Source organism: Prosopis cineraria, unplaced genomic scaffold, assembly GCF_029017545.1.
Source record: "Prosopis cineraria cultivar Desert tree isolate PC_DT_omini unplaced genomic scaffold, ASM2901754v1 PC11, whole genome shotgun sequence".
Classification (NCBI taxonomy): Eukaryota; Viridiplantae; Streptophyta; class Magnoliopsida; order Fabales; family Fabaceae; genus Prosopis; species Prosopis cineraria.
This window is the reverse complement of record NW_026555342.1, coordinates 2785530-2812279: the sequence shown is the minus strand read 5'-3', so window position 1 is coordinate 2812279 and position 26750 is coordinate 2785530. Positions and strand designations below refer to the sequence as shown.

At 33.6% G+C, this 26750-nt stretch overlaps 1 protein-coding gene across 7 annotated transcripts; it reads right to left on the bottom strand.

The window, feature by feature from the left end:
* Positions 1-1389: 1389 nt before the first annotated feature.
* Positions 1390-26037, bottom strand: LOC129285964 (uncharacterized). 7 transcript variants are annotated; one of them, XM_054921968.1, is made up of 6 exons: positions 25216-26037; positions 10710-10799; positions 10291-10587; positions 8937-9056; positions 4981-5097; positions 1390-2535 (listed from the first exon to the last, which is right to left on the bottom strand). In XM_054921968.1, exon 6 carries the CDS (start codon positions 2468-2470, stop codon positions 1760-1762), a length of 711 nt encoding a protein of 236 aa, XP_054777943.1. In that variant the 5' UTR covers positions 2471-2535; positions 4981-5097; positions 8937-9056; positions 10291-10587; positions 10710-10799; positions 25216-26037; the 3' UTR covers positions 1390-1759. The 7 variants fall into 7 exon arrangements, with proteins under 7 accessions (XP_054777943.1, XP_054777946.1, XP_054777941.1 ...); XM_054921971.1 differs by lacking the exons at positions 10291-10587; positions 10710-10799; positions 25216-26037 and adding an exon at positions 9731-9768; XM_054921966.1 differs by lacking the exons at positions 8937-9056; positions 10291-10587; positions 10710-10799; positions 25216-26037 and adding exons at positions 6150-6354; positions 7498-7800.
* Between the last annotated feature and the right edge of the window lie 713 nt (positions 26038-26750).

Below are 26750 nucleotides of genomic sequence, written 5' to 3'. Positions count from 1 at the left end.
AATTTCAAATTATTAAAATGTAGAGGAAATTTGAAATTATAAAGGAATTATAATTTTAAATGAATTTGGATTTGAATTAAATCTAAATTTGTAAATTTTTCTGTATTTAAATGAGAGGTTTGGTTTAAATCCAAATTCAAATCTAAATCCTCATTAATCCAAACAAACCAATTAATTCAGATTAATTCTCTGTTCTTAGTTTAAAACAATTTAAAACTTGTTAGCTGATAAGAAACAAAAAGGAAACGACCACTGTAATGATTTTGCTCTTCGCTCCCCTATTTCTCCATTTGTTTTTTCTAGTGAGCTATGAGCCAGAGATTCATACCAGTCTTAGCGTTCCAATGTTAAAAAAATGGCGACCAAATGTAAACATACACACTGATACTTGGCCAGAATCACATCAAGAGATCAAACAATAAAAATGGTCATGTTAATGTATGTCACGTACTCAGTCATCACATAATGCAAATATGGATCAGAAACGCACTCAAGGTAGTATTATTAAGATTCAGTCACAGGGAAATAGCAGAATTACAAAGGGTAAAACTCAGAAGAAGGAATCCAGAGAAGAAGGAAAGATTCATCACATCTTATCTCAGCCCTCTGAGCCTTTACATACCCAACTACTCATCATTCCCATCCCTCAATTTGCATGAGACTTTCCTCGAGCAGTTGCTACTGTGCAGCTACTGGACCTCCTCTCTCTATCACGTCACCAGCTATTCCAACGTCCTCAACAGACTTCGATTGCTCCGTGTTTTCTTGATTCAGCCTAATATTCTGTTCAGGGCCTGTTCCACTAATTATCTCATATGGCCCAATAGCATCTGGTTCAGTCGTCGCAATGTATGTGAGCTTTGGGTCCTGAAAAGCAGAGCGTCCAATAGGCCGAAACCAGAGCAATCAACTTTAGAACTACCACGGCAGCGAAGCATCAAGTCTAAAGAGACTTGTTGGGACAAAAGAAGGAGAAAGTGGCGGGGATATGTTCAAGGACCATTCAGAAGATGTTCAGCCTACCAACATCACTAAATCCGAAGATAATGCACTTCACTTGCCTTCACTCTTTGATGGATGATGATATTGTCAAGAACAACCCTCAGAAGGTGCCATGGGGATTATCACACAACCAAGATTAAGAATGTCTGTTTTATTATATTAATTTACAGATATTTTATGAAGTCGCTGATTTATGATGTGTGTGTATTTTATCTGCTTGATAGCACATGATATCTATTTATGCAGATTAATTTCAAGGGAATTATTAAATTAATTTTTTATGTATAATCATTCAGTGTCATATATTATCAGATCAATTTTGAGGATTATTGAGCATAAATAATTGGGATTAGAGATAACACTTCCAATGTAATCTTTTTATTCTTAAGGTTTATGGAAAAAAATTGTCAGAAGATTTCTCAACAGATTCGTCAGAATGATCATATAATACAAAACCAAGCTTGCAATTCTTTAAAATCAGTTCCTTCATGAATCATGACCTATTCTATTCTATTCCCATATCAAAATACTTGCTCGACCTCTGAACCTGGATTCTGGTTAACCTCTCTTTAAACGTCGTGGTGATTATTTTGGGATATCATGAACCTATGACAGAGTCCAGAGAGCTCATTCAAGAGCTAAAAGAGTTCTGATCAAATGCACAAACATTGAGTCTTCAACAATTGTTTACCCAACTCTAATTTGTAGTCATCACTATGAACCAATTAAAGTGAAAATAATGGTCATCTCCAGAACTTTAAAGCTTCCGTTTGAGGAGGATTGCCAGCAGAAGTGTAGTTTTCCTCAAATTGGCCACACAGGAAGGCCAATCATTCTTCACTTTCTCCACTTCTCGCCTTGCTTTTGTTTGGCCTTCCACCACACGTGACTTGTCTTTCTTCACAACCTCGTACTCCTCCATCAATCCCATGGTGTCTGAAACTTGCTCCTCCTTTTGCTGTTCAAGAGATGAGAATTTGACCTCATAGCCTTTGAATTCCTTCTCTTTGCTATTCAGTTGAGCTTGCAAGATCTCCTCCTTCAGCTCAGCCATACCCTTCTTGGTGTTGGAAATTTCAGAGACAAGGTTAATGGCTGCCTCCATTTGTTGAGAATATTTTTCATCCACTAGCTTCTCTTTTTCTTCAAGCTTGTTGAGTGTGTCAAGTGTAGCAGAAGCTTGCTTGAAGGAAGACATGGTAGTTCGGATTTCATGATGGAGAGAGTCTATTTTGAGTCTAAGGCCATGAAAGAGAGGTCCGTTATCAGAACAGTAGATGGAGAGGAAGGTGAGGGCAATCTCCAGACGATGACGATGAATGTGTTCTTCTGAGATGGCTATCTGATTTAGATCCATCTTCATTGAGGACTCTAAGTTTGCAAAGGCCTCACCCAATTTGTCATCATCAAAAGCAACAATTTCAGGAACACAAGGCATTACAACTTCCATGCCTCGCTCCTTCATCATGCGAAGCAATCTAACAAGATCATCTCTTCAGTGCAAGTCTCTGCTTGATTGAACGAGATTGGACCCTGAAATGAATGCAAAGAAGCATCAATTTTCAATCTTTAATATAATGAGAAGTAGAGTTTTTTTTTTTTTTTTTAAAAAAAAATCTTTTCTACCGTGTGTGTTAATAGAAACACCTCGATACATGTACACGTATGATGAATTATATGCTATAATTGAATAAATTATAAATTTACTAGACTTTCTAAATGCTTAATTTGCTGCCTTAATCATCAATCAATATATATCGTAAAGCATGTAAAGCACTGTAGATCTACAGTGCTTTGAACAGTGCTTTTCCCTTTTTTTTTATTTTTTAAAATTTAGCTAGTGAATGATTTTGTTAAAAAAAATATAATTGTGGGACCCATCCATAATAAAAAAGTGGTGTGAAACCTACCATTAAAAATGTGAATGTCTACATTTGTAAATTTTAAAAATATAAACAAAATATAAAAAATAATAAGATTTTTATATTTTAAAAGATTATGTAAGATTAGTAAAATTGATGATAAATATAAGATTTTTAGTAAAAATAATATGTGTTAGATATATAAAAAAAATTACTAATGGTAAAAAAGTGAGTGTGGGACCTAAATTAGTGATTCATTTAAAAAAATTTAATTTTTTTAAAATTTGTTAATGGATGATTTTGTAAAAAAAAAATAAAATATACATATAATTGCAGGACATATGGTAAAAAAAAGTGAATGTAAGATCTACCATTAAAAAATATGGATGTAGAACCTACATTTATAAATGTTAAAATTTTAGACAAAGTGTAAAAAATAATAAATTTTTATATTTTAAAAGATCATATAGGATTCATAATAAAAATTGAAGGTGGATATAAAATTTTAGTAAAAATAATGTGTTAGATATACAATAAAATTATATGGTGATAATACACTTTAGATAAAATAATTTACTATATATTTCTTATTAACACATGATGACAAATCATAAAATAATTTGTCTAAGAATATATAAAACAAGTTTTGTTCATATTCTTCAAATGCATAAAGTGTAAAATGTATTATTCTATTATTATATGTAAAAGTAAATTATGGCTTGAAACCCTATGAAAAACATCGAAGTATCATATGCTTCAAGTCTGGGCAAAAAAACTTATCGACTTCAAGTTAATTATATAATGTTAATGAATTTATCTTGCACTACACACCTATTCTTTTATTAATAATCATTATATTACTTGTAATGCTTTTTAAATTAATGTAATACTCTGGTATATATGATTGATAAATTGTATTAGAACAAGGATTATATTATTTGCTTGATTTACAATCATTATAGGTATGATTATAAATAATATTATGATATAAATTGTATTATCATTATCGTAACTTCTTTTTTTATTTTTAAAACTTTCACTTTAATCTCATTTTTAACATTGTTAGGAATATATGTTAAATATTATAAAAGATTTAATTTATTATTTGCATTTATATTAAAAAAAATTTAATATTAATTTACCCCTATAATCTATTTGTCTATCATTTCACTTTATAATTTAAGGAACCGCAAACAACTTTTTGCCAAAAAAGAAACTTTAAATAATTAAGTATGACAATCATTAAAAAAATTGTAAGAAAATTATAAAATTTAAATGAACATAAACATGAATTATATTGACTAATCTACCTCTTATTTTATTAAGTTTTTTTTCACATATGTGTTTGAAATATTATCTTAGCAAATTTACTCCTTATTTAAAAATGTAAAGTATATTTTGAGAAGTTGGATACTAAAAAAATAAGACATTTTTAGTGTTTCAAGTGTAATTATTATCTTTTTTTTAAAAGTTTTCCTAATGAATAAATTACTTTATATTATTTTAGAGTGAAACACGCTATTAAATAGAAATAAATATGAAAAATTGTGTTAGTTTGAAAATAAATAACTACTTTATTGAAAAATAAAATTCAATTAAAACTACCTTAAAGTTTTGAAAAGAATGAGTATGTATTTAATTTTTTAAAAAAATACTAAATAAATTAGTTTGTATAACTAATAAATTTAAATATGAATAAAAATTTAAAATAATATATTAAGAATAGTATTTTAGTCCAATAATTGTCAATTAATGGTTGAATAAATGAAAAGAAAACTTAAAAGTAAAAAGTACGTTTGTATTTTATGACTCTTAAAATAGAGAAGAAAGCATATATTTTATTTTAAGAATACCAAAAAAGATTTTTAATATTTTTATTGATTTTTATTTTTTTAAACTAAAACATTCCTGTGCATGCATGAGGTATAAATATAATTAGTCTCATGTTCGTGAGAAATGTTCATACAAGTCAGTTTATTACATATGGGAGTTGAAGGCAATAATATGATTAATTTATAATGCATGAATCTTTAAATACTTTATTTAAGCATTAGTAATTCAAAATTTAAGGAAAAAATTATGTGAAGTAATTAATTCAACAAAGCATAAAACTTACCTGTACAGATGTTGTTTTAGAGGAAATGTCTGATGGTTTTAATTTTGAACCACTTGGATCTGTGTGAAGAGTTGAAGTGATACTTTGAGGTTTCAAATCATTAGATATTGAGGAAACCTAAAAATCAACCATAAAGAATACAATTAATTGAAATATAATGTTAGCAAAGCAGTAGAAGCAGAGTTACTAAAATCAACTCCGAGAATGACATTAGTTTCATGTTTCTATATGACATTAAAGATATGTAGATTGTTAACCTTTTGTGAATCATCAGCATGGACATCAAGTTCTATTTGAGTTAGTGCATGGTGATCCGTGTCACGCCTAAAAAATTAGACATGATTGGCACAAGATATATGCACAAACATATATCCCTTAAATCTTAATCAAGGAAACTTCAAAATAATATTTTAACCCATTTGAATAGGATAGGAAGTCATTAATATTTTCATATGCACACAAGATTTCTAAATTTTTTTGTAAAAATTTCGACAGAACCTTTTCTGTAAATAAGATCTCCCAAAATCTTTACAACGGTAATATACAGTCCAAGTGAAGAATGCGGAGCTCTGCTCCTCCACAACAAATAGATAAACTTATCACAAGTCAGGATCCTATCTACAGTTAACATGGAGCACCTAATCATAAATTTTAATATATAACATATAATTAAACATTTACATAAAAAAACAAGATGTCCTCAAACAATCTTTAAATTAATTCAGCAATGAGCCCCATCAGAGGTCAGCAGAAGGTATATCACCAACTATGTTATTTGAGGCCAAAAATATTTCCAGTGAATAACGTCCCAATTTACAGTTGAAATAAATAATAGAAAGTAAAATCAATAAGTCAATTATAAACTTATTAAAATAATCAATTGTGATAATATAAATGCATCTTTGTAAATATCAATACTAACAACTATGTAAGTATGTAAAGTATGAAGATATGAATTAAATTAAATTTATTAGAAATTCAAATTCCTCATATGCTTAAACACCTTGGGACTTATGTTTTTTTAATACAAAATCCATATACCGTAAAATAATAATCATTTACTTTTCAAAATCAAACTTAAAGAAAATAAGCATCAAAACTCTTTCTTTAGCAGGACTAAATCAAAATAATTGACAAGCGTGGGCACACAGTCCTCGAGGCTAAATAACTTATCCGTCGTGGCAAGAAGCCACGAAAAACAGGCGCAAGCACAAAGCTCACGAATAACAGGCATGGATTATATCCACGAAACTACATCCTTCATTCCACGTGTGTTGGTCGGCACACGGGGCTTGCACCTCCAATGCACCCTGCTAGCTGGATGTACCATGACGTGCCAAGGGCTAACGGAAACTGCTGTTAGCAACCAGCGTTCTGATTAAAGCCCACATTGAAATCAAACATGCATGGATATAAAATCAACATAATTTCTCTTACATAAAGATCAACCTAGCCATTGCCTTCGGATATTCCTTTGAAGAAAATAATTACAAATATTTCTAAAAATTCATTTATGTAGAAAACATTTCCAAATTCAACTATCAACAATAAAATTAAGATAATAAACTATTAAGACAGACTAAATTAAAAATAATTATCATTTAATTTTAAGGAATCAAGAGGTTTATATAAAAAGAAGATGTAACATATAAATATGGTCAAACAATATTTTAATAAAACAAACTTGATAACGAACCATTGGGACACTATTCACTTACTTGACGGTTCCCAAATCCAAAGATCCCCAAATCCAAAGATATAATCCTTCAAATTTATGTTCTTCCAAATACCCTATAAAATATAATAATAAGGTTTTAAAAGGCTTTCTACAAATTTAATAGACTCCCTTCCAACCTTAACACTACCAATATCAATTTAAAAAATTCAAAATTTTCCCAACATCATAATTTCCATCATAGTTTCTCTATGATGCTTAGCCACAACTAATAGTTTAAGTGAGATTTGAATTTTATTGGACCTTTTAACAAACAACTGGTGTGCATTAGTTTCCAATTCATTCAATTAAATTTTTTTAACCTTCAACCCCTTTCCCAACAAGTCCCAAATATTCATACTTAAATTCATCATGCTTTTTCAATCAAATTCCTTTTCAAAAATCAATTTAAGTTTGGTTAACATTCAACCCACTCTCATCTTCCTCAAGTAATCGTAACAATTTTAGTGAAATTATCTATCAAACATGCTCTCCATGTTTAAATTTCAGCTTGCTCAATCTTATTAATTTCTCCCATACATCACGCACAGCAACTGAAAAAAAAAAAAACAATAATCAACTCATAATTTCAACACACAACGCAAAAAGCAATCAACACTAAAACGTAGCAGAGGAAGAATGTGAAAAATGAAATTCCTTCCTACACCGATAAGCGACATAAACAAGGAAGAAGAAAGAAAATTTTGCAAGCCAACAATATATTGCCATATGGACGAACGGAAACCCACAAGAGAAACGAGCAAAGCTAGATCGAGGGAGAAAGAGGAGAGAAAGAAACTGACCCACCCCACAGCCACCAAAACAGCGGCGACCGCAGTAGAAGCACGAACAGAGGAGGAGATGCGAAGGATAGAGGAAAGGCAAGCATTTCTCGTCTCCGGCGACTCAACTTCTCACACACACCGCTGAACTTGTGCGACAGCCAAAACAGGGGAGGAGAGGAGAAAATAAACCAAGCCTCACCACTTCCAGTTGCGGAACAGCGACGATGAAGGAAGAAGCAGGCCGACGACGTGGAGGGAGCAAGTCGATGGTGAAGGACTCAAAGGAGCTTATTGTAGGTGGAGAGAAGGAAAACGAATATATGCTTACAGTGCTCTGTTCTTCGCATGAGAAGATAAAAAAAATCTGAACCAAGACTAATTGCAAAAATTACAGGAATAACCCCTAACTTTTTTTCTTTTATAATACAAAAGACAAGAGTACTTTTATAATTTTACCATTATTAAAACAAAATAATTAACTTATTATTCAAAAAAATTTAAACTTTGAACCTTCAGATAAGGTACAAACATAAGTTACAATAAACCACTACTACTTTCCCTTTCCTATAAAACTGATTTAAATAAAATATTAATTAAGAAAATTATTTATTTAAAAATTTAGGATCATTACAATCCACCGGTGTGATTGTCTCACCTTTATCCTCCTTGTGAACCAAATCATCCTAAATGAGCATAAATGTGCAAAAAACTCTGATGTTGTATCATGTAACATAACTTCAACCTATATGAGGAAGGGCATTTTTATTCTTACATGTAAAGGAATAGCATATTCTCTTGGCGATGGCTTGCTTGATTCTGGTTTCACGATTTCATTTTCTTTCATAGCCTCATCTAGTTTAGAACCTCTTTGAACACTTGGATTCATTGGTTCCTTGATAATTTGTTGCACATCACAAAGCACTAAATTAATTATCTTGCAGTTATTTCTAGTGCCAATTCTTCACAAGCAATTTGCTTAATTTACTAGCTAACTAAATATAACCAAGGGAGGGTTGTTTGTTGGGGATTTCCTCTTAAAATGGCTAGGGTAGCTGATGGTGTTATCTTTGTTGTAGGTATATCAGAAACAAGAACTTCAAATAAATGGAAAGATGCATCAGTTTCACCTCTTAAATACAGTAAGTTGCTTTTTGTTTTTTAGCTTTTCTAAGCTATGTAGAGTCATTATCATTCGAAGAAACTCAACATAGACGTATTAAAAAATTTAAGAGGATAAATTATAATTTTACTAGACATAGTAAAAAATTTCCTACCTTGATTACTGTGAAGAAGTTTCATACAAGTCAATTTTTGGAATGAACTAGAAAGACAATAATAATGTGGCAATGAATTTAAAATGCAAGTATTTTTTTAGTACTTGCATTAATCAAGATTAGAAATTTAGAAACCAGGGAAAAAATTATGCCCAAAAGTAATTCAATAAAGCATAAACGTACTTGTGGAGATATTGTATTAGAGGACACATCTGGTGGATTTGATTTTGAAATATTGCTTGGATCTCTATGAATATTTGAAATGGCTGTTTGAGACTTCACATCAACAGATATTGAAGGGACCTAAAAATCGATAATATTAAAAAAAAAATAGTTTCACCAGCAGAATATAATTAAGCAAATCATATAATTTTTTGTTAAAAACCAATGCAATAAACTAAAAACTTGCGCAGATTCAATTATGCTTAAAATATTTATGTCTAGTTGTGAGCTACCAGATGGCTTTGCTTGAGAAGCTGAAGTTTTTATGAGGCTTCTGTGAAATAGAGATTGATGATATCCAAGACCAGAGAAATTAGTAAAGTATCAATAATAGTCTAAATTAATACTTAAAGTAAAGTCAGTGGGTTGGAAATGGAAAAAATAATAAGTAGGATGTCTTTTACTATTTCATTAGTAGCTTCATTATTGGCCATTATACTTTCTGCAAGTGCTTCTCTATTATCCATTGATTCCTTTCCATATGCCACCTGAGTAAATGAATAATAAGCAACAAGAGACCTATTTAAAGCTAACATGGATGCAGCAACACTTGATGAACTTAATGGGTATACATTTGAGACTTCTGGATCAGGAGGAGTTGATGTTGATTAACTTGCTTTGTTATATTTCTGTGATTGAATACCTTCTCCAACACTTGTTTCCATATTTTGCACAACAGCAAATGACATAATTAGTTTGATGTTCATATGATAATAAAGAATTGTAATATAGACTTACGTAGATTGTTAATTAACCTTTTGTAAATCATCAAGGTGTATATCAGGTTGTGTTTTTGGTAGTTCTTGTTGATCCAGTTTGATTCTCTTGCCCTTTCCCACTTGGCGAAGCAAATCATCCTAAATGAACATAAATGTGTAAAAAGCACCAAAAAGTTGTATCATTTAGCATAAATTCAGTTCCATGAGGAAGGTCCATATTCTTACATGTGGAGATTCATTTTCTGAAGGAACAACAAATGCTATCGGCGATGGCTTGCTTAATTCTAGATCCATGATTTAATTTGGTATGTGAGCTTCATCTAATTTCGAACCTTCTTGAACATTTGGCGTTGTTGTTTCCTTGATAATTTGTTGTAATGCAAAAAGTGGTAAATTAATTTTAGCTTGGAGTTACTTCAAAAGCGATATTCTTTACAAGCTAAATGTTGCAAAACATAATGAAGTGAAGATGTTTGCAGGGGACATGTTCTTAAAATATCTGAATTACATGGTAGAGTTATAATGGCTGGCATATCAGAAATAAGAACTTGTAAAACAATTCCATTCCCTTATTCTTTAGTACTTCATAAACTTACTTGAGAAGAGGCTTTACGGGAGGAAGAATCTGATGGCTTTGATTGCTGATCCTTAGGATGCAAATGAAGTCCTCTTTCACTTTACATGAACGCGTTTGAATACTCACAAACCCGCGTAAATTAAATTGATTCATCTAGTACTGTAAAAGATGATAATGTTACTTGTGGAGATTCAATTTGTGAAGGACCACCAAATGCTGCTAGTTTGTTGCATTCTTCTGAATCATTGGTTTCATTAGCTTTCATAGCTTCCTTTGATTTTGGACTTTCTTCACTTGCCCCTGTTATTTCCTTAATCTATAACATATTGGAGACCACATAGAAATGAAAAGTTTTGAATTTAATGTATTGATATTGCACAAAATTTGAAAATATATTTGTTGGCATCTTATGTTAGATTATAGGGAAGGATAACATACATACATTTGGTGAACCATTATTTTGGTCTGCTCTTGGCCAATTCCTCTTTATAGCCTTCTCTGGCACTTCTCTTAACATCTGAACAATAACTGAATATATTCAAGAAGTTTAAATAAGCTGAAGACATTCAATAACAAAAAGTAAATTGCAGAAGATGAAGTGGAAAAAGTTGTGGATTAAATGAATTAATTTGTAGCAAATTAAATTAGTAAGGAAGACAATTTTATGCTTTTATATATGTGGAAGTAACTTGATATATTTATAATGTTTCCGTGTGCGAATCTTTCTTCCTATGTCCATTTTATTTTGGTACTTGCCTCAATAATTTGTTCAAGAAGATTATCTTCATCTATGTTGCCCTTTTTACTCTCAGAATTTTGAAACCAATCTGCATATCCTACTAAACAAAACAATTCCAAATATCATAACAAGTATATAGAGCAATTGTAAATATAATTAATTAATCTTTTGGATGCTTACCCTCAGTGAAATCAAAATTAATTGAACTTAAAAAGATCTTGGGACAATTGTTCACGTCACGGTATTTCACTGTCTGAAAATCAATTTTAGGGCAGATAGTGTAAAGGTTTGGTAGGTTTGAAAGTAAATAAGTTTAGAAACACGTCCTGGATGACTAACCCACGTGTTATGCCCTACTTCTATCCAAATACTTGCTCAAGCTTTAAGGCATCAAGTGTTCCTGAAAACGAGAGTTGTGGAAGCCTACCGCTTGCAGAGATAGAGAATAGGCATTTCAACCTCTTGCAATTTCCCACAAGAATCCTGTGTAGATTTGGGAAACGATGTTCCTGCTAATGCTGATTGTCATCATCCTCCTCCTCAAGGATGCGCTCTAGCTCTTCACAATAAAATAGCCTCAAATATGGTAGGCTTCTTGAGATAGATGAAGGAAAGATAAATTTCTATTGGTTGGAATAATTGATTGTTAGCTTGAAAAGATTTTGAAAGCCCAGATAGTTCTTGGTCCCACACATATGTTCTTTAAGTTATCCAAGTCATCCAACCTCAGGGTTTCCAAACATGAATTCTAATAGGATTATTTTTGCTGGCCAGACCTACAAAAGGAAACCTAAGAAGAAGCATAAAAAAGGAAAGATGCCTTCAAATGGTCAGAACATTGACCTGACTGCTCTAACTATTAAGGAGCAAGAAAATAACAACTAAGGCTGCTTTAGAGTTGCTTTTGACCTGGCTTAGGAGAGGGATCTTTTTGGAGTCCGTGAGGGTTTTCTTTTGGGTTTATAATTATGCTTAAGGTCCCCAAGTGGGGTATGTCATATTTTGGTATTTGAGAGTTGTGAGGAGAGGACTGGCCTCTCAAAAGCCAGCGATTGTTCTGTAGTCGAGGGGCTGGGTTTATCTCAGTGCTGTGATTTTCATTGTAACAAGGGAAGAGAGTTTTATATTGAATCAGGGAGTCCTTCTTGTAACTCTGATTCAACACCTTTTCGCATTAATCTAAAACCTCAGGAATTCCCTTATTTTGTGCTCTGTTGTTACTAGTTTGCTATTTTCTGGTTCTTTATTAATAGGGTCTCAACATTTGGTATCAGAGTAGTGAGATCTTAAGGGATTTTACAGACCACGGTGACAATGAATGAGCGCGTGCAATATGTGAATCCGGATGTTCAAGAGCTCAAAGAGACAGTTGGAGTGCTGACCAGAGATATAACCACCATTAAGGAGGTGTTAGAAAAGACAAATGAGGCTTTGGAATAGATATAAAGAACAATGGCGGACACTCGTGTACCGGAACAAGAGGCTAGTGACTATGGGGACGCATCCGGTAGTAACCTGCATGGTGAGAGGGATGGTGGAAAGTACAGAAAATTAGAGTTACCTGTTTTTGCAAGAGAAGACCCATTGGGTTGGCTTTTTCAGGTAGAACGCTACTTCTTGGTCAACACCATAGCAGAGCCAGAAAATATGGAAGCTACATTGGTATGTCTTGAAGGGAAGGCACTTAACTGGTACCAATGGATTGATACACGAACCTCACTGTGAAGCTGGACCGAGTTTAAGAGCGAGTTACTACACAGGTTTCATTTTACTTAACGTGGGGGGGATATGAGATGATCTTTTCAGCAAGGTAGGAATGCACAGTGCTGGAATATGTAGAGGAGTTCAAACGCTTATCCACACCATTAAGAGAAGCTTTCAAGGAATGCCTCATCGGTGCCTTCCGGAATGGGTTGAGAGCAGAGGTCAAAGCAGAACTGAAGCTCATGAGTACCCTATCTCTACGTGAAGTCATCGAATCTGCCCTGTGTGTGGAAGAAAGGAATCGGATACTTGAGAAAGGTAAAGGCCCACATAGAAATGGGTTCCAACTTATCAATCTGGGCCTAAAACAAACTAAGCCCAGCCTTATTTCTCACGTGTAACCCACGTACTAAAGTTGAGCAAAGCCACAGTCCTCACGGGCTCTGCGTATGCAACCACGGACGCGACCAAGAAAGCAGAAACAAAAATAGGGGAGTCGAAGTTCCAGGGGAGTTCGGCGAGCTCGTCCTCTTTCTGGCGTGGAGGTTTCTCTTGCAGGCTCTCGGACGTTGAGATTAGTCGCAGAAGGAAGCTGGGACTTTGTTTTAAATGCAGAGACAAATTTAGCCCGAGTCATCAATGTAAAAACAAGCACTACCAAGTAATGCTACTAGAGATGAATCCCGAGAAGGATATAGAGGAGGCCGAGATGGAGCAGGAAATGGAAAGGGAATGCAATGGGGAAGAGGAAGAAGCTACACGTATGGAACTCTCTCTAAATTCTATAGCTAGATTTGGAGACAACCATACGATGAAGGTAAGGGGCCAAGTCGGGGAGGAAGAGATTGTCATTCTTATAGACAGTGGAGCCACCCACAATTTCATCTCAGAGGAGCTGCACAGCAAGAAGGATTTCCCAACGGATGAGATATCTGAATACACAATTACAGTAGGAGATGGGTACACTCTCAAATGAAAGCAACACTATAAGGACCTCCATTTAAAGGTATAGGGTATTGACATAATTCAGACATTCTATCCCTTTCCTTTGAATGGCATTGACGTTGTCCTGGGTATGGAATGGCTTAAATCATTGGGTGACGTCAAAATGAATTGGAGTTTATTGACTATGAAATTTGGCCAGAAAAACAACCGAGTTTGTTTACAAGGTGATCCCACCTTGTCAAAAAATCAGGCTACCCTTAAGTCTCTGATGCGCTCCATGAGGAAAAAAAGGGAGGGGTATTTAATTGAGTATAAAGGATTGATAGGGGAGAATGGAGAGGCCGTGAGCCTTACTCCAGAAATAGAAGAGCTGTTGCAATAATTCCCTTCGGTGTGTCAAGCTCTGGAAGGATTACCACCCCCATGAGCTAAAGATCATGCTATAGTCATCAAACCCAGCAAGCAACCACCAAATATAAGGCCATACAGGTATCCCCATTTACAAAAAAATGAAATGGAGAATATGGTGAAAGACATGTTGAAGACGGGCATCATACAAGCTAGCAACAGCCCTTATTCCAGTTCTGTTTTGCTGGTGAAAAAGAAGGATGGAAGTTGGAGGTTTTGTGTGGATTACAGGGCCCTGAATAAGATTACAGTGCCCGACAAATTTCCCATTCCTACCATCGATGAATTATTAGACGAACTCAAGGGGGCTACTGTGTTTTCAAAGCTGGACTTGAAATCGGGATACCACCAAATACAAATCAGAGCTGGCGATGAGCACAATATTGCTTTCCGAACTCATGAGGGTCATTATGAATTTAAGGTGATGCCTTTCGGCTTGACTAATGCCCCCTCAACTTTTCAATCCTTGATGAATGAGGTATTTAGAGAGTATTTACGTAAGTTTGTGCTGGTATTTTTTGATGATATCCTCATTTACAGCACTAATTTAGATTCCCATTTGAAGCATTTAAATGTGGTACTAACATGCTTGAAAGAAAATCAATTGGTGATTAATTTGAAGAAATGCAGTTTTGCTTAACCAAGGATTGAGTACCTTGGTCATAACATTTCAAAAGCAGGAGTCTAAGCTGACCCAGAAAAAGTTGACAGCATGTTGAAATGGCTTAAGCCCAAGAATGTGAAATCCTTGCGAGGATTCCTAGGGCTAACCGGATATTATCGATGGTTTGTCAAGAACTATGGCAAAATAACAAGTCCACTCACGGATTTACTAAAAAAAGATGCCTTCAAGTAGACTCAAGAAGCTGAACAAGCTTTTGAACAGCTCAAAACAGCAATGACCACTCTTTCGGTGCTCGCCAAGCCGGACTTTTCTGCTCCTTTTGAACTTGAAACGGATGCCTTTGGATTTGGTGTAGGAGCTATACTGATGCTAAAGGGGCAACCCATAGCATACTTTAGCCAAAAACTCTCTAATAGGGCTAAACAATACTCTATCTATGAGAGGGAGCTAATGGCTATAGTCATGGCAGTCAAGAAATGGTGACATTATTTATGGGGGCAGAAATTCACTATCCGCACTAATCAAAAGGCCTTAAAGTACCTCATGGAGCAAAGAATAGTTGAAGAAAATCAGCAAAAGTAGGTTTCAAAACTCATGGGTTTTAAATTTGAGATTGTCTACAAGCCCGGCAAGGAGAATAGGGCTACGGATGCTCTTTCTAGGTAGGAAGAACCTATGGAGCTGTTTGGTTTCTCTTTATGGCAGCACGATGACATTGAAGAATGGTAGGAGGTTCAGTTAGATCCCAAGCTACGTCAAATTTTGCAGCAGCTCATTGCCAAGCCACACAGTGTAGAAGGGTACAGCTTGGAAAAAGGGTACTTACTTTACAAGGGCAGAATGGTTGTACTAAAAAGATCCAGCCGAATTTCCTTATTAATGTGGGAATTTCATGACTCACCAGTTGGGGGACACTCTGGGTACCTTCGCACTTACAAGAGATTGGCTAATGTAGCATATTGGGAAGGCATGAAGAGAGATATTCAGCTTTACATAGCACAGTGTGATGTTTGTCAAAAAAATAAATACCAAGCTTTATCTTCAGCAGGACTCTTGCAACCTCTCACTATTCCACAAAGCATATGGGAGGATATAAGCATGGATTTTATTACCAGGCTTCCCGAATCTAAGAGGTATGACACCATTCTTGTTGTTGTTGATAGACTTACTAAATATGCCCATTTTTTGCCCCTGGCTCACCCATTCACTGCCAAAGATGTTGCTGAAGTTTTTGTCTCCGAGATCGTTAAGTTACATGGTTTTCCAAAAATAATTGTTTCCGACCGAGATTGGGTGTTTATCAGCCAATTTTGGAAGGAGTTGTTTAAACAAGCGGGCACCTAATTATGCCTTAGCTCCGCTTATCATCCGGAATCCGACGGCCAAACCGAGGTGTTAAACTGAGGACTTGAGACATATTTACGCTATTTTATCAGTGAGAAACTGAATCAATGGGTTAAGTGGCTATCTTGGGCTGAATATTGGTACAACACTTCATATCAAAGTGCTGCCAACATGACTCCCTTCAAGGCAGTTTATGGAAGAGACCCTCCTACCTTCCTTAAATTAAATGAGGAGCCTTCTACTCTTGAAGCTGTCAATGAACAAGTCCAAGCCAGAAATCTGGTCATTACTACCCTGAGGGAAAATTTACTGCAGGCACAATGCAAGATAAAGGAACAAGCTAACAAACATAGAAGGGATATTCAATTTGAAGTCGGGGATCAGGTTTACATCAAAATCAGACCCTATAGACTGAGGTCTTTGGCTAAACGAATTAACGAGAAGCTCAGTCCTCGCTTTTATGGGCCTTTTAAGATCTTAGAGAGGGTGGGGACAGTGGCATACCAGCTAGAGCTACCCCCTACTGCACGTATTCATCCAGTTTTTCACATTTCCAACCTTAAGAAGGCTGTACATGCTGTGGCGGTCACTCCTACTCTACCTACAGCACTGTCAGCAGACTTAGAATTACAAGTGCAGCCTCAGGAAATTCTTAAAGTTAGGAAACTCTTGAATGGACAGCGTGAAGTACTCGTGAAGTGGCAAGGTATGCAGGATTTCGAGAGTAGTTGGGAGGATGCTGAGACCATCTCTACGTAATTCCCTGATTTCCACCTTGAGGATAAGGTGAAACTTTTAGGGGAGGGTAATGATAGGATTACTTTTGCTGGCCAGACCTACAAAAGGAAACCTAAGAAGAAGCATGAAAAAGGAAAGATGCCTTTAGATGGTCAGAACGTTGACCTGACTGCTCCAACTATTAAGGAGCAAGAAAATAACAACTAAGGCTGCTTTAGAGTTGCTTTTGACCTGGCTTAGGAGAGGGATCTTTTTGGAGTCCGTGAGGGTTGACTTTTGGGTTTATAATTATGCTTGAGGTCCCCAAGTGGGGTATGTCATATTTTAGTATTTGAGAGTTATGAGGAGAAGACTGGCCTCTCAAAAGCTAGCGGTTGTTCTGTAATAGAGGGGCTGGGTTTATCTTAGTGTTGTGATTTTCATTGTAATAAGGGAAGAGGGGTTTATACTGAATCAGGGAGTCCTTCTTGTAACTCTGATTCAGCACCTTTTCGCATTAATCTAAAACCTCAGGAATTCCCTTATTTTGTGCTCTATTGTTGCTAGTTTGCTATTTTCTGGTTCTTTATTAATAGGGTCTCAACAAATTCACAGGACTTGCAATTTCAAGTCTTTTAAGATCAAAAATTGTTTCCAAGTCCAAGGATGCTAAACCAAGATGTTTCAAATTGCACATGCGCATCCCAATTACCTATATCATAATACATATTAGTATCAATCAATCACAAACTAACTAGTGGAAAAACGATCTATTGGAAACTAAGAGGGTTAATTAATTACCTCTTTTCTTGAGAGTTGTTCTTGTCCTTTATGCCCACCAACAGATAAATCTGTAAGAGATGTTATAGCAAGTTGTGGGCATCCTAATCTAAAAGAGATATCATTCAGGGAGAACGTTGTCACATAATAGTGTTCAAGGCACATAGTGATCATATTTGATACTCCTTTAAGGCATAGTTTGGTCAGAGCTGGGAGACAAATCTCAACATCATGATTGTGGTAATCAAGTGAACTATCATCACAATAAGATTTTCCAAACACATATTTCAACTCACGAGCCTCCTCAACAAGCACAGATTGCAAGTGCACAAGGTTTGTAGAACAAGAAGCTGGAAATATAAATTCCAACTTGTCACATCTATAGATTTTAACAGAGTGTAAGTTGGGAAAAATGGAGTTGGCATTCATATCATCATCGTGACCACAATGCCTCTCATCAGTTACTATATGCTTCAGAGTATCACACAGCCCAACTTTTAATTTTTCCAATGATTTCAACGATGAGGCAATGGATACAGTGAACAATGATGTTAACTTGGCAATATATCCCATCTTCATCTCTCTTAAAGTAAATGGGTATAATGGTGGAGTAAAAATTCCGTAAGCCGTATTTCTATCATATTTCTTCTCCTTTACTTCCTGTAATATTCCATACAATCATCTTCAATAAATTAAAATTGTATATGTTAACTTGTAAGTATTTTATTTTTTTAGTTTTCTTGTAAGTGACGCTAGTCCAAAATATTGACACAAAACATAAAAATTGAGACTAACAGTATCAGAATTAGAGAATTAAAAAGATATTTTATAAAATTAAAAAAAACTTATATAAACTTGTTCGAGGATTAATGATTTAAAGGTGCACTTTTAATAATAAAATTTGTTTTTCCCCCTTTATAGACTGGCAAAGATGAAGAGTCGTAAAGTAAGCGTTGGTTCATGCAGTTTTCTTGGTTTTTTTTTTTTTTGCCAGAATGGTTCATGCAGTTTTCACACAAGCATAAGTTAATCCCAAATCTTAATTACAATATCTTTTAATGGCCCAATCTTTAACAACAAAAGGAAAAAAAACAATATCATTGCTTGCTGAAATTTGTTAATAAATGAAATGAAACCACAAAAATATTCTTTCCTCAAGAAGTAAAATACCCAGAAGTAAAAAAATATTATGGTCCAATCGTTCACGCTAATTTGATGAACTCTACTCTATTGATTTTAATGTAAACAAGCATACATATTATTAATACAATGCCTACATTTCAAACAAATATATAAATTCATCTTTAATAAATTTAAAATGTGTATATATCATATTTACTTATTTTTTGTTTGTCCCCATAGAAAGATCATATCACCATAGGAGGATGTGAAAACATAAGGGATTAGATATTTTAATTTTTCAAAAAAAAATTATAACTAAAGAATTTTAGTTCTCATTTCTCATCTGACTTAAATTTTACTACATTTAAGATACTGTATTAATTAATTCTTAATTCAAAGAAAAGAAACATTAATATGAAGTGAGAGAGAGGAATATGTACATGTACTTGGGAAGTAGTGGGATCTGACTGAGTTGCCTTGGACATAGATAGATTATCTTTATTTGTAGTGCTTGATTTTGGCAGAAAACAACATAAAGGATCCCAAGAGACATTGCGACTCGGACTCTTGTCTTTTACCTTTGACACCTCACTTGTATTTGCTATTGATTTTTTTGAGATAACATTCTAGATACATGTCCACAAATTCTAAAACACTCTCAATAGACATTACTTTCAATGAACGTAATATGATTTCTTTTTGCATTTGATATAAACCTTCCTCTCCTAGATATTGCCCAAATATGTATTTTATCTTGCCACACCAAGAAATCTCCATACTTTCTAGTAATGGAAGATCTTCACATAAACAAATTGGCAACATGAATTCCAATTCGTTACACCCTGTAACATGGAGGAGTTTTAGTTTGGGAAGCAATGATTCATGACTACTCTTTGGTTAGGATCTTCATCATCCACTTTCTCCTCTATTGATGATCCCTCGTCCTTTAATATGCATTTTAGCTCAAAACATTTTTTTTATCTTCAATTTTGCAAGCCGCTTTAGAGTTTGAGCAACGGATGGATGAAATATGCACGTCATTCAACAATTCTTTATTTTTATGGACTTAAGGTTACCCAACTCTAGCTCACCCTTAAATAATGTGCCTTCCAACATTTGACAATTCTTTAACTCCAGCTTCTCTAATTGCTTAAGAAATCCAGCAGGATAACAACCACAATATATTTCTCTTATCTTCACATTATCAAGTTGCAATTCAAGTGACTTGGAGAAGATATTCACACCAGATTTAAGTTGAAGATCCTTAGCATGGACCAAACACTTTGTTTCAGACCAAGATGTCAAAGAAAGCTTGATTAAGTCACTCATTGCTCCATGTTCAATTGAAATAATGCCAGGAATAAGATTGTTCTAACCCATTTCATTATCTCCTTCTAACTCTAGAATCTCTGCTCTTGCTACCAATGATTTAATCATTTCTTTAGAAAATATCTTTTGTAACTTTGCTGGCTTGAAAACTTTTTCATTGAAATATCCAATTGAAGAGAATAGAAATCAAAGAAGCCACCACCATCTATATGATATCTTTGATATTCTAGAAGGGATGTAATTTAAGAAACCTCTTCATCCTCGAGCATATGATCCTCATTCAAAACATAATACAATTCTTCTAGTTGTGAGCATCTTGTAATCACTTCAAATGGATTATTCATTCCAATCGAGCAATGTACCAAGCCTAAATATCTCAATGTTTTAAGCTCACTAACTCCATTAGGTAATTCAATTATTAAACAATTAACCAATTCTAGAGTCTCAAGCATTTGTAAGTTTTCCAGCACAGATATATCACCTAATTCCCAATTGGTAAAGGACAGAGTTTTGATATTTTCTAGTGACTGAATTGATTTTGGTAATGACAAAGCTAAAGTTCTCCCAAACTCAATCTTAGAAAACAAAAGCAACACCTTGAGACTCTTCATACTTCTAAAGAATTCACTTGGAACTTTCAAAGAACAGAACCAATTTCATTGATCCATATTAAGAGAACCTCAAGTTTGCCTCCATCAAAACAATTCGAAAAGTCATCTATGATCCAAGATGAATATTTCATATTCTCCCTCAATTTTTTCTTAGAATCCTCAATCACTTCAATCTCTTTGTTTGCTATCTCCATGGCCACTTTCTGAATTACATCACGCATCTTTACACATTCTTCACCAGCCTTCAACAGTAAAGAAGAATTTATGAGTTTGTTTTTAGTCACATGCACTTGACTTCTTGTTGCATAATAGTTGTCAAGTTCTCCGAAAAGCCCTAAACCTATAGTGATTTTGCATAAAAGCTCTATTGATATTTCATAAGCTTTTGGAAATATAGCGCACAATAAGAAGAGAACTTGGGCTTCTTCATATTTTAAATAAGTGTAGCTTAACTTCAAAGAATTATAAAACTCCATCGCATCTTTATCAATAGTCTCATGCCTTAATGGTTAGTACTTTTCAATGCTATTAAAGCATGATGCCATTCTTTTGGAGCCCAATCTCTTAGAGTTCTCACCACTGCAACAATTATAATAGGTAATCTTCCACACGCAATCACAATATCTATTGCCACTTTCTTTGAATCTTCAGGACAATCTTGACCAATTTCAATAGCATGAGAAAGGAAAAGATTCAATGCATCCTTGTCAAGTAAGACACCAAGCTAAATACTCTTTTGGCATCCCATTTGGGCACAAATGTGCATATGGCATGCGGTTAGCAAAATACTACATGTACTTACATGACCAATTCCTATATTCTTAAGGCTGACTTTTTGCGAGACATCATCAAATATTATAAGTACCTTTCCAGCACTTGTAATACTAGTCCAAATTTGTTGTGCGTGTTCTAATTGCTTCTCTTCCTTTAACTGCAATCCCAATTGCTTTGCAATGTAATCTCGAATCCTTTTTTCATCCATAAGAGTGGACACACTAATGAAGATGACTTGATCAAATGGATTTGATTCAACTTGTTTCCCAACTTCAATTGCCATTGTGGTTTTCCCCGTTCCTCCTATCCCTTGCAATCCAATGATATGATTATTTTTATCTTTAAATTCTTCCTTAAATTGTTCAAATTTCAACCCTCTGCTATCAAATTCCATAAACTCTTGTGAATGATATGCTATGCATGGAGCTCTAGCCAAATGTGCAACCCAAGGAAAGTTGTTACGCTTTTCAATTAGTGTTGGAATATCTTTCGTTGTCACACTCTCCAATTGCTTGGCTTTTGAAAATTGGAAAAGCAATCGATACACAAACCAAACCATTTCTTTCGTTTGGTGTCTGTATAAATAATGCCATCAACTTCTTCAAGCCATTGTTGGACTATCGGGTCAGTTTTAGTCTCATTTCTAATTGTATTGGCTTCATCTATTTCTTAGAGGACACTCTACTTTTCAGCTGACAATCTTGTTTTCCCTTTGCAAAGTCTTCAACATAACTATTGTAACAACACAAATATGGAATTTGCTTCATTCCTAAGTTGACCAATATTTCCGTACATGTTGCCGCAACATTGGCGCTGATATCCCCCATCTAGCATACGTGAGAGACTACCATTATAAAAATAACTAGACCAAGACCCAACTAATCTAATGTAAGATTTTTACCTCATGCGAGTGGGATTATATATAGACACTGACAATTCACATTTTGTAATTCAACCAAATAATGTTGAGATTATAACTTCAATTTTTATAGTCCGTTCCAATTATTTTTAATTATTATCTTATGAGATATTATTTATTATCCAAGTTATTATTTTTAGTTTTTTCAGAAGCTCTCTCTCTTTCTCTATATACATATATCTAGTCATTCTTGTTCAAATGAAACAATTATCATAAAATGTATTTTATAATTGAGGAATTTCTCACTCTCATAATGTATAGGTATTTCATCCCTCATATTGATGATTTTTCCCACGTTAAATTTTTTGTCATCTATTATTCTTCTCTTATTTCATATTGTGTACTTATTCTAGTTTTATATATAAATCACTTCTAACTGACAATTTGGGCTAAAGTGAATAAGTTATGCCTAAACAAATTTAGAACTAGCTGGCTTAGCAAAATATTATTTTTTTAAAATGCTCAAACCCATTCAAGTCAACCGAAATAAGGTCCACAACCATGCCCAATCAAGTTCAAGCTTGACTTGAATACCCAAAAAAAATGACTTTTAAAAAATATATTAAATATTACTCCCTTCATTAAAAAATATAAGATATTTTTAACTGAATTTCATCCCCCAATAAAATAGTTATCTATTTTTAAACTAATCTTATTTTTTCATATTTATCCTTATTAAACACCTTACAATAAATATAAAGTCATTATCAATAGGGGCACTTTAAAAAAAAAAGCAATGATTATACTTTGAAAGACTGAAAATGCCTTACATTTTTTAACATCCAACTCCTCTAAAAATACCTTATATTTTTTAATGGAGGGAGTAATTAATTTTTAAAGTCTTAGTTCATTTTATAATGATAGACAATTAATTTGAATAAATTTTTATAGATATTTTCTTAAAAAATATTAAAAAAATGTTCATATTGTTATATTTAATTTGTATTTATTTATAAAATATCTTAAAATGTATTTTAATCTTCATTTTTAAACTTTAAGACCCACGTAATATATTTTATATTAAATTTTAGGAGATCAGTTGCAACTTATTATATAATCATCAATAGTAAATTACAAAAGGTAAATGTCAAAACTATGCAACAAGCTAAAGTCTTTCCCATATTCTATAGCAAAAGTTATAACATTGAAATTTTTCATATATTAGTTGCAAATTTTTGGAACTCAATGTGAAATTATTCCACCTATATATGTATTACTTGAGTCTTTTTTTTCTATATTTTATTTTAAGAGTTGGAACATTAGTTGCAAAAAATTTCAGATATTAATGTCATTTTTCAGGAAATCAAAATGAAATTTATTCTCTACTTAGAATAAATATTAGGATTAATGAGCCTTCTAAACCTTTAACGATTGTGCGAATATGGCATCTTGGACCTTGAATTTTTAAAATATGTAAAAACTCTTTTCAACTACTAAATTTTGAGTGTTGGAGAGGTTTCATGCCGATTTCTACAAAAGTAACAACTGCAAAAGCAATTGGTATGATCATTAGAGTTTGTGATGATGATAACCGTCCCTTTAATAATGCCATTGAAATTGCCTATCCATTTCTAATAAGGGATTAGCAGATCTCATTTCATTTTGTGCATAGGAAAGCCAACAAATGTATGTGCACACATGTTAGCTCAATCAATTAATGCCCGCCTAGTTGTTTGATGGTGGTGAATGGTAAAAGAAGGCTTCGTAGTTGTACTTAAAAATTTTGTAACCCTATTTGCGGTGTGTTTTAATTATTTATTGCAATTTTCAGTTAACATTCCAAAAAATTCTAAGGACAGGAACTTCATAAATTGATTATTCAAATGTATTTGCAATGTGGGTGTTTATGTGTGCACTTATGTGTGTATTCTCACGCACTCATGCTGCAAAATTTCAGATAGGAAAAGTAACAGTAAGGATCATTAAAGAAAATTTATATCAATTAAAAATTAATTGTTATTAAAACCCAAATAAAAACAAGCCTACATAAATTATTATTAATTTAAAATGAGTTGTTATTAAAATTCAAATGGATACTTATTGATGAAAAAAAAAACTAATCTGAATCAACAAGTATTTATTTGGATTTTAACAAAAGTGATCCTTGACTGATATAAATTTTTTTCAACATTCTTGATTGAGATTTTCCCCATTTCAAATACTAATCTTTTCTTTTCCAAAGATTTTAACACCGGTCAAGGAGCTTCCTCAATTTTTGTTTTCTTCCCTAAAGAAGGACCGCAACAATAATAATTACATAATAGCCATGATATTGAGAATAATTAAGGGAAGAATCCAAGTCCAAGAATAAAGCGGGGAAAAAGTATAAAAACTGTTTAACACAAGCAGCTTTAATTTGCAGGGAGAATTCCATTAAAAGACCAAACAGGTAACAATATTGTAAAATGATGGAAACAACCTTCTTAACTTTACATGTTGATTCTAACTTGTAATTTTTTTATGAGAATATTTTTTTGAAAAGTGCTAGTCAAGAATTTATCTTTATTTTAATATTGTATTTACTAAAGTAAAAAAATTAAAAAAATAAATATGAAATTTGGATTGGCCAAAGAATATCTAGATAATTAATTTATAAAAAATTATAAAAATTTTTAATATTAAATTATATCCTTCAAATTAAATGTAAACTATCCATATCAGTGGTAAAATAGATTTAGTAAAAATTTTAATTTTAATTTTAATTTTGATGAATATGAATTGAAAACCTTAACTTTGGACCGTTATTTCATTTCAAGGTAGAGAGGAGGGGAAATAGAGGAAAAGGTGAGCGAAGATAAGTGGTGTCCTGAAATTGCTAAAACATATTACTTAAACATCATCACCTTATATTAATCAATTTTTTTCACAATCAATTTTGATAAAAATCCGAATACAAAATAAGAAAACTAAAAGAAGGGATTCCTTACCTGAAAAGTTTTGTCGAAGGCAAGGAGAAGTGTGAAGGATTTGGGAAGTAACAATACTTTAGCTGAAATGGCCTTGTTATTCAAGCTCTGTCTTATTATCAACTGTTCAACTACGAGGTGCACAGACAGTGATGAGACATGTTCTGAAGAATAATAATGTAAAGCATCAGAATATACATACTTAATCTCTTATGCTGTGATTTCAAGTTTCAACACCTTTCCCACACGTTTTGCTTTTATTGGGAATGCCTCCCTTCTCCTTCTCCTTCTCGGTTTTTTCCCTTTTTTTGTTTTTTTTGTTTTAATTTTCAACGCTAAATGAAGACATAGAATATCAACAATTGATGAACAGGTCCCCCTAGAGAGAAATCAAAAATGATCTGCATGAAGAGAACAGAGTTTGTCTGTTTTTTTTTTTTTTTTCCTTCAAAACAACAACAACAATGATTAGTGGGACTCGAGAGATCATACAAACAGGAATGATGGTTTAAGAACACGAATATATAAGAAGAAAACAACGAACCATACAGTGACTGGAGATGAGAAAAATCAAAGTGGTCATTCAAATAAAATACACAAACTCATTAAAGATGAAGAACAACAGCAGCAGCAACGATTGCCCATAGACAAGGAAGGATCCAGACACAAGCAAGATAGATCTAACAGAGAGTTGAAGAAGCCAAGAAAGATTCTGAAGTTAAAGAACAAGAAGTAGAAGAAGATCAACAGATCAGAAACTATTGTGACTGAAAAGCAAACTCGAAGCAATTATCCAGATGGTACACAGAGCTTGCTGAGAGAAAGAAGAAGCTGTGATGAATAGTGAGAGGGTACTGGCTCAAAATACTCATCATGAATTAATGACCTCAACAGCGTGATGATTAGAAAGTAAAAAATGAGTCTAAGAGACATTAATTATGTCTGTGTCTTGAGGACCCGCTAAGTGAGAGAGAGAAAGAGGGCCATAACAAGAAAGAAAAGAAAGCACGAGACACGTCTTGGCTCTCCTCCGCATACGACAAAACCACTACCAATGATACGGATGGTTTTCAATTTCATCACTGTTCTGGAAATTGACTTCATGCTTCATGTTAACTAAACTTTTCTCAAGTTAAAAAATCTTGAACAAAGTATTGAGTTCACGCATTATTGATCCTACTTCCATTCCATGAATGACAACATTGTAATCTCTCTCTGTGAAGCCTACAGAATTATTTCTGATGAAGAGAATGATGAAACAGTATATCTCTGTGAATGTTCTTCATGGATCCACTTCTCTTAATTTTTCTTCAAGCTCGTTTAATCTGTCATTCATTATTAGCATAGATTGGAAACATGCACCTAAAAACCAGTAGTATATAAAAATTAATCTCAATGGTAATAAGAAAAATGACTGATATTGTACAGATCACTGCAGGGGACTCGTTTCCTGCATCTGAAGGATTGACTTCAAAGATAAAAAAACAAAACTTTACAGATAAAATGCTCAGTACTTCTTATTCGATGGGAATTGGGTTCAGGACCTCCATCTGGGC

What these genes read in the sequence shown, in the direction of transcription:
- LOC129285964 (XM_054921968.1), bottom strand. Translation starts at nt 2,470, where the DNA reads ATGATGAAGGAGCGAGGCATGGAAGTTGTAATGCCTTGTGTTCCTGAA.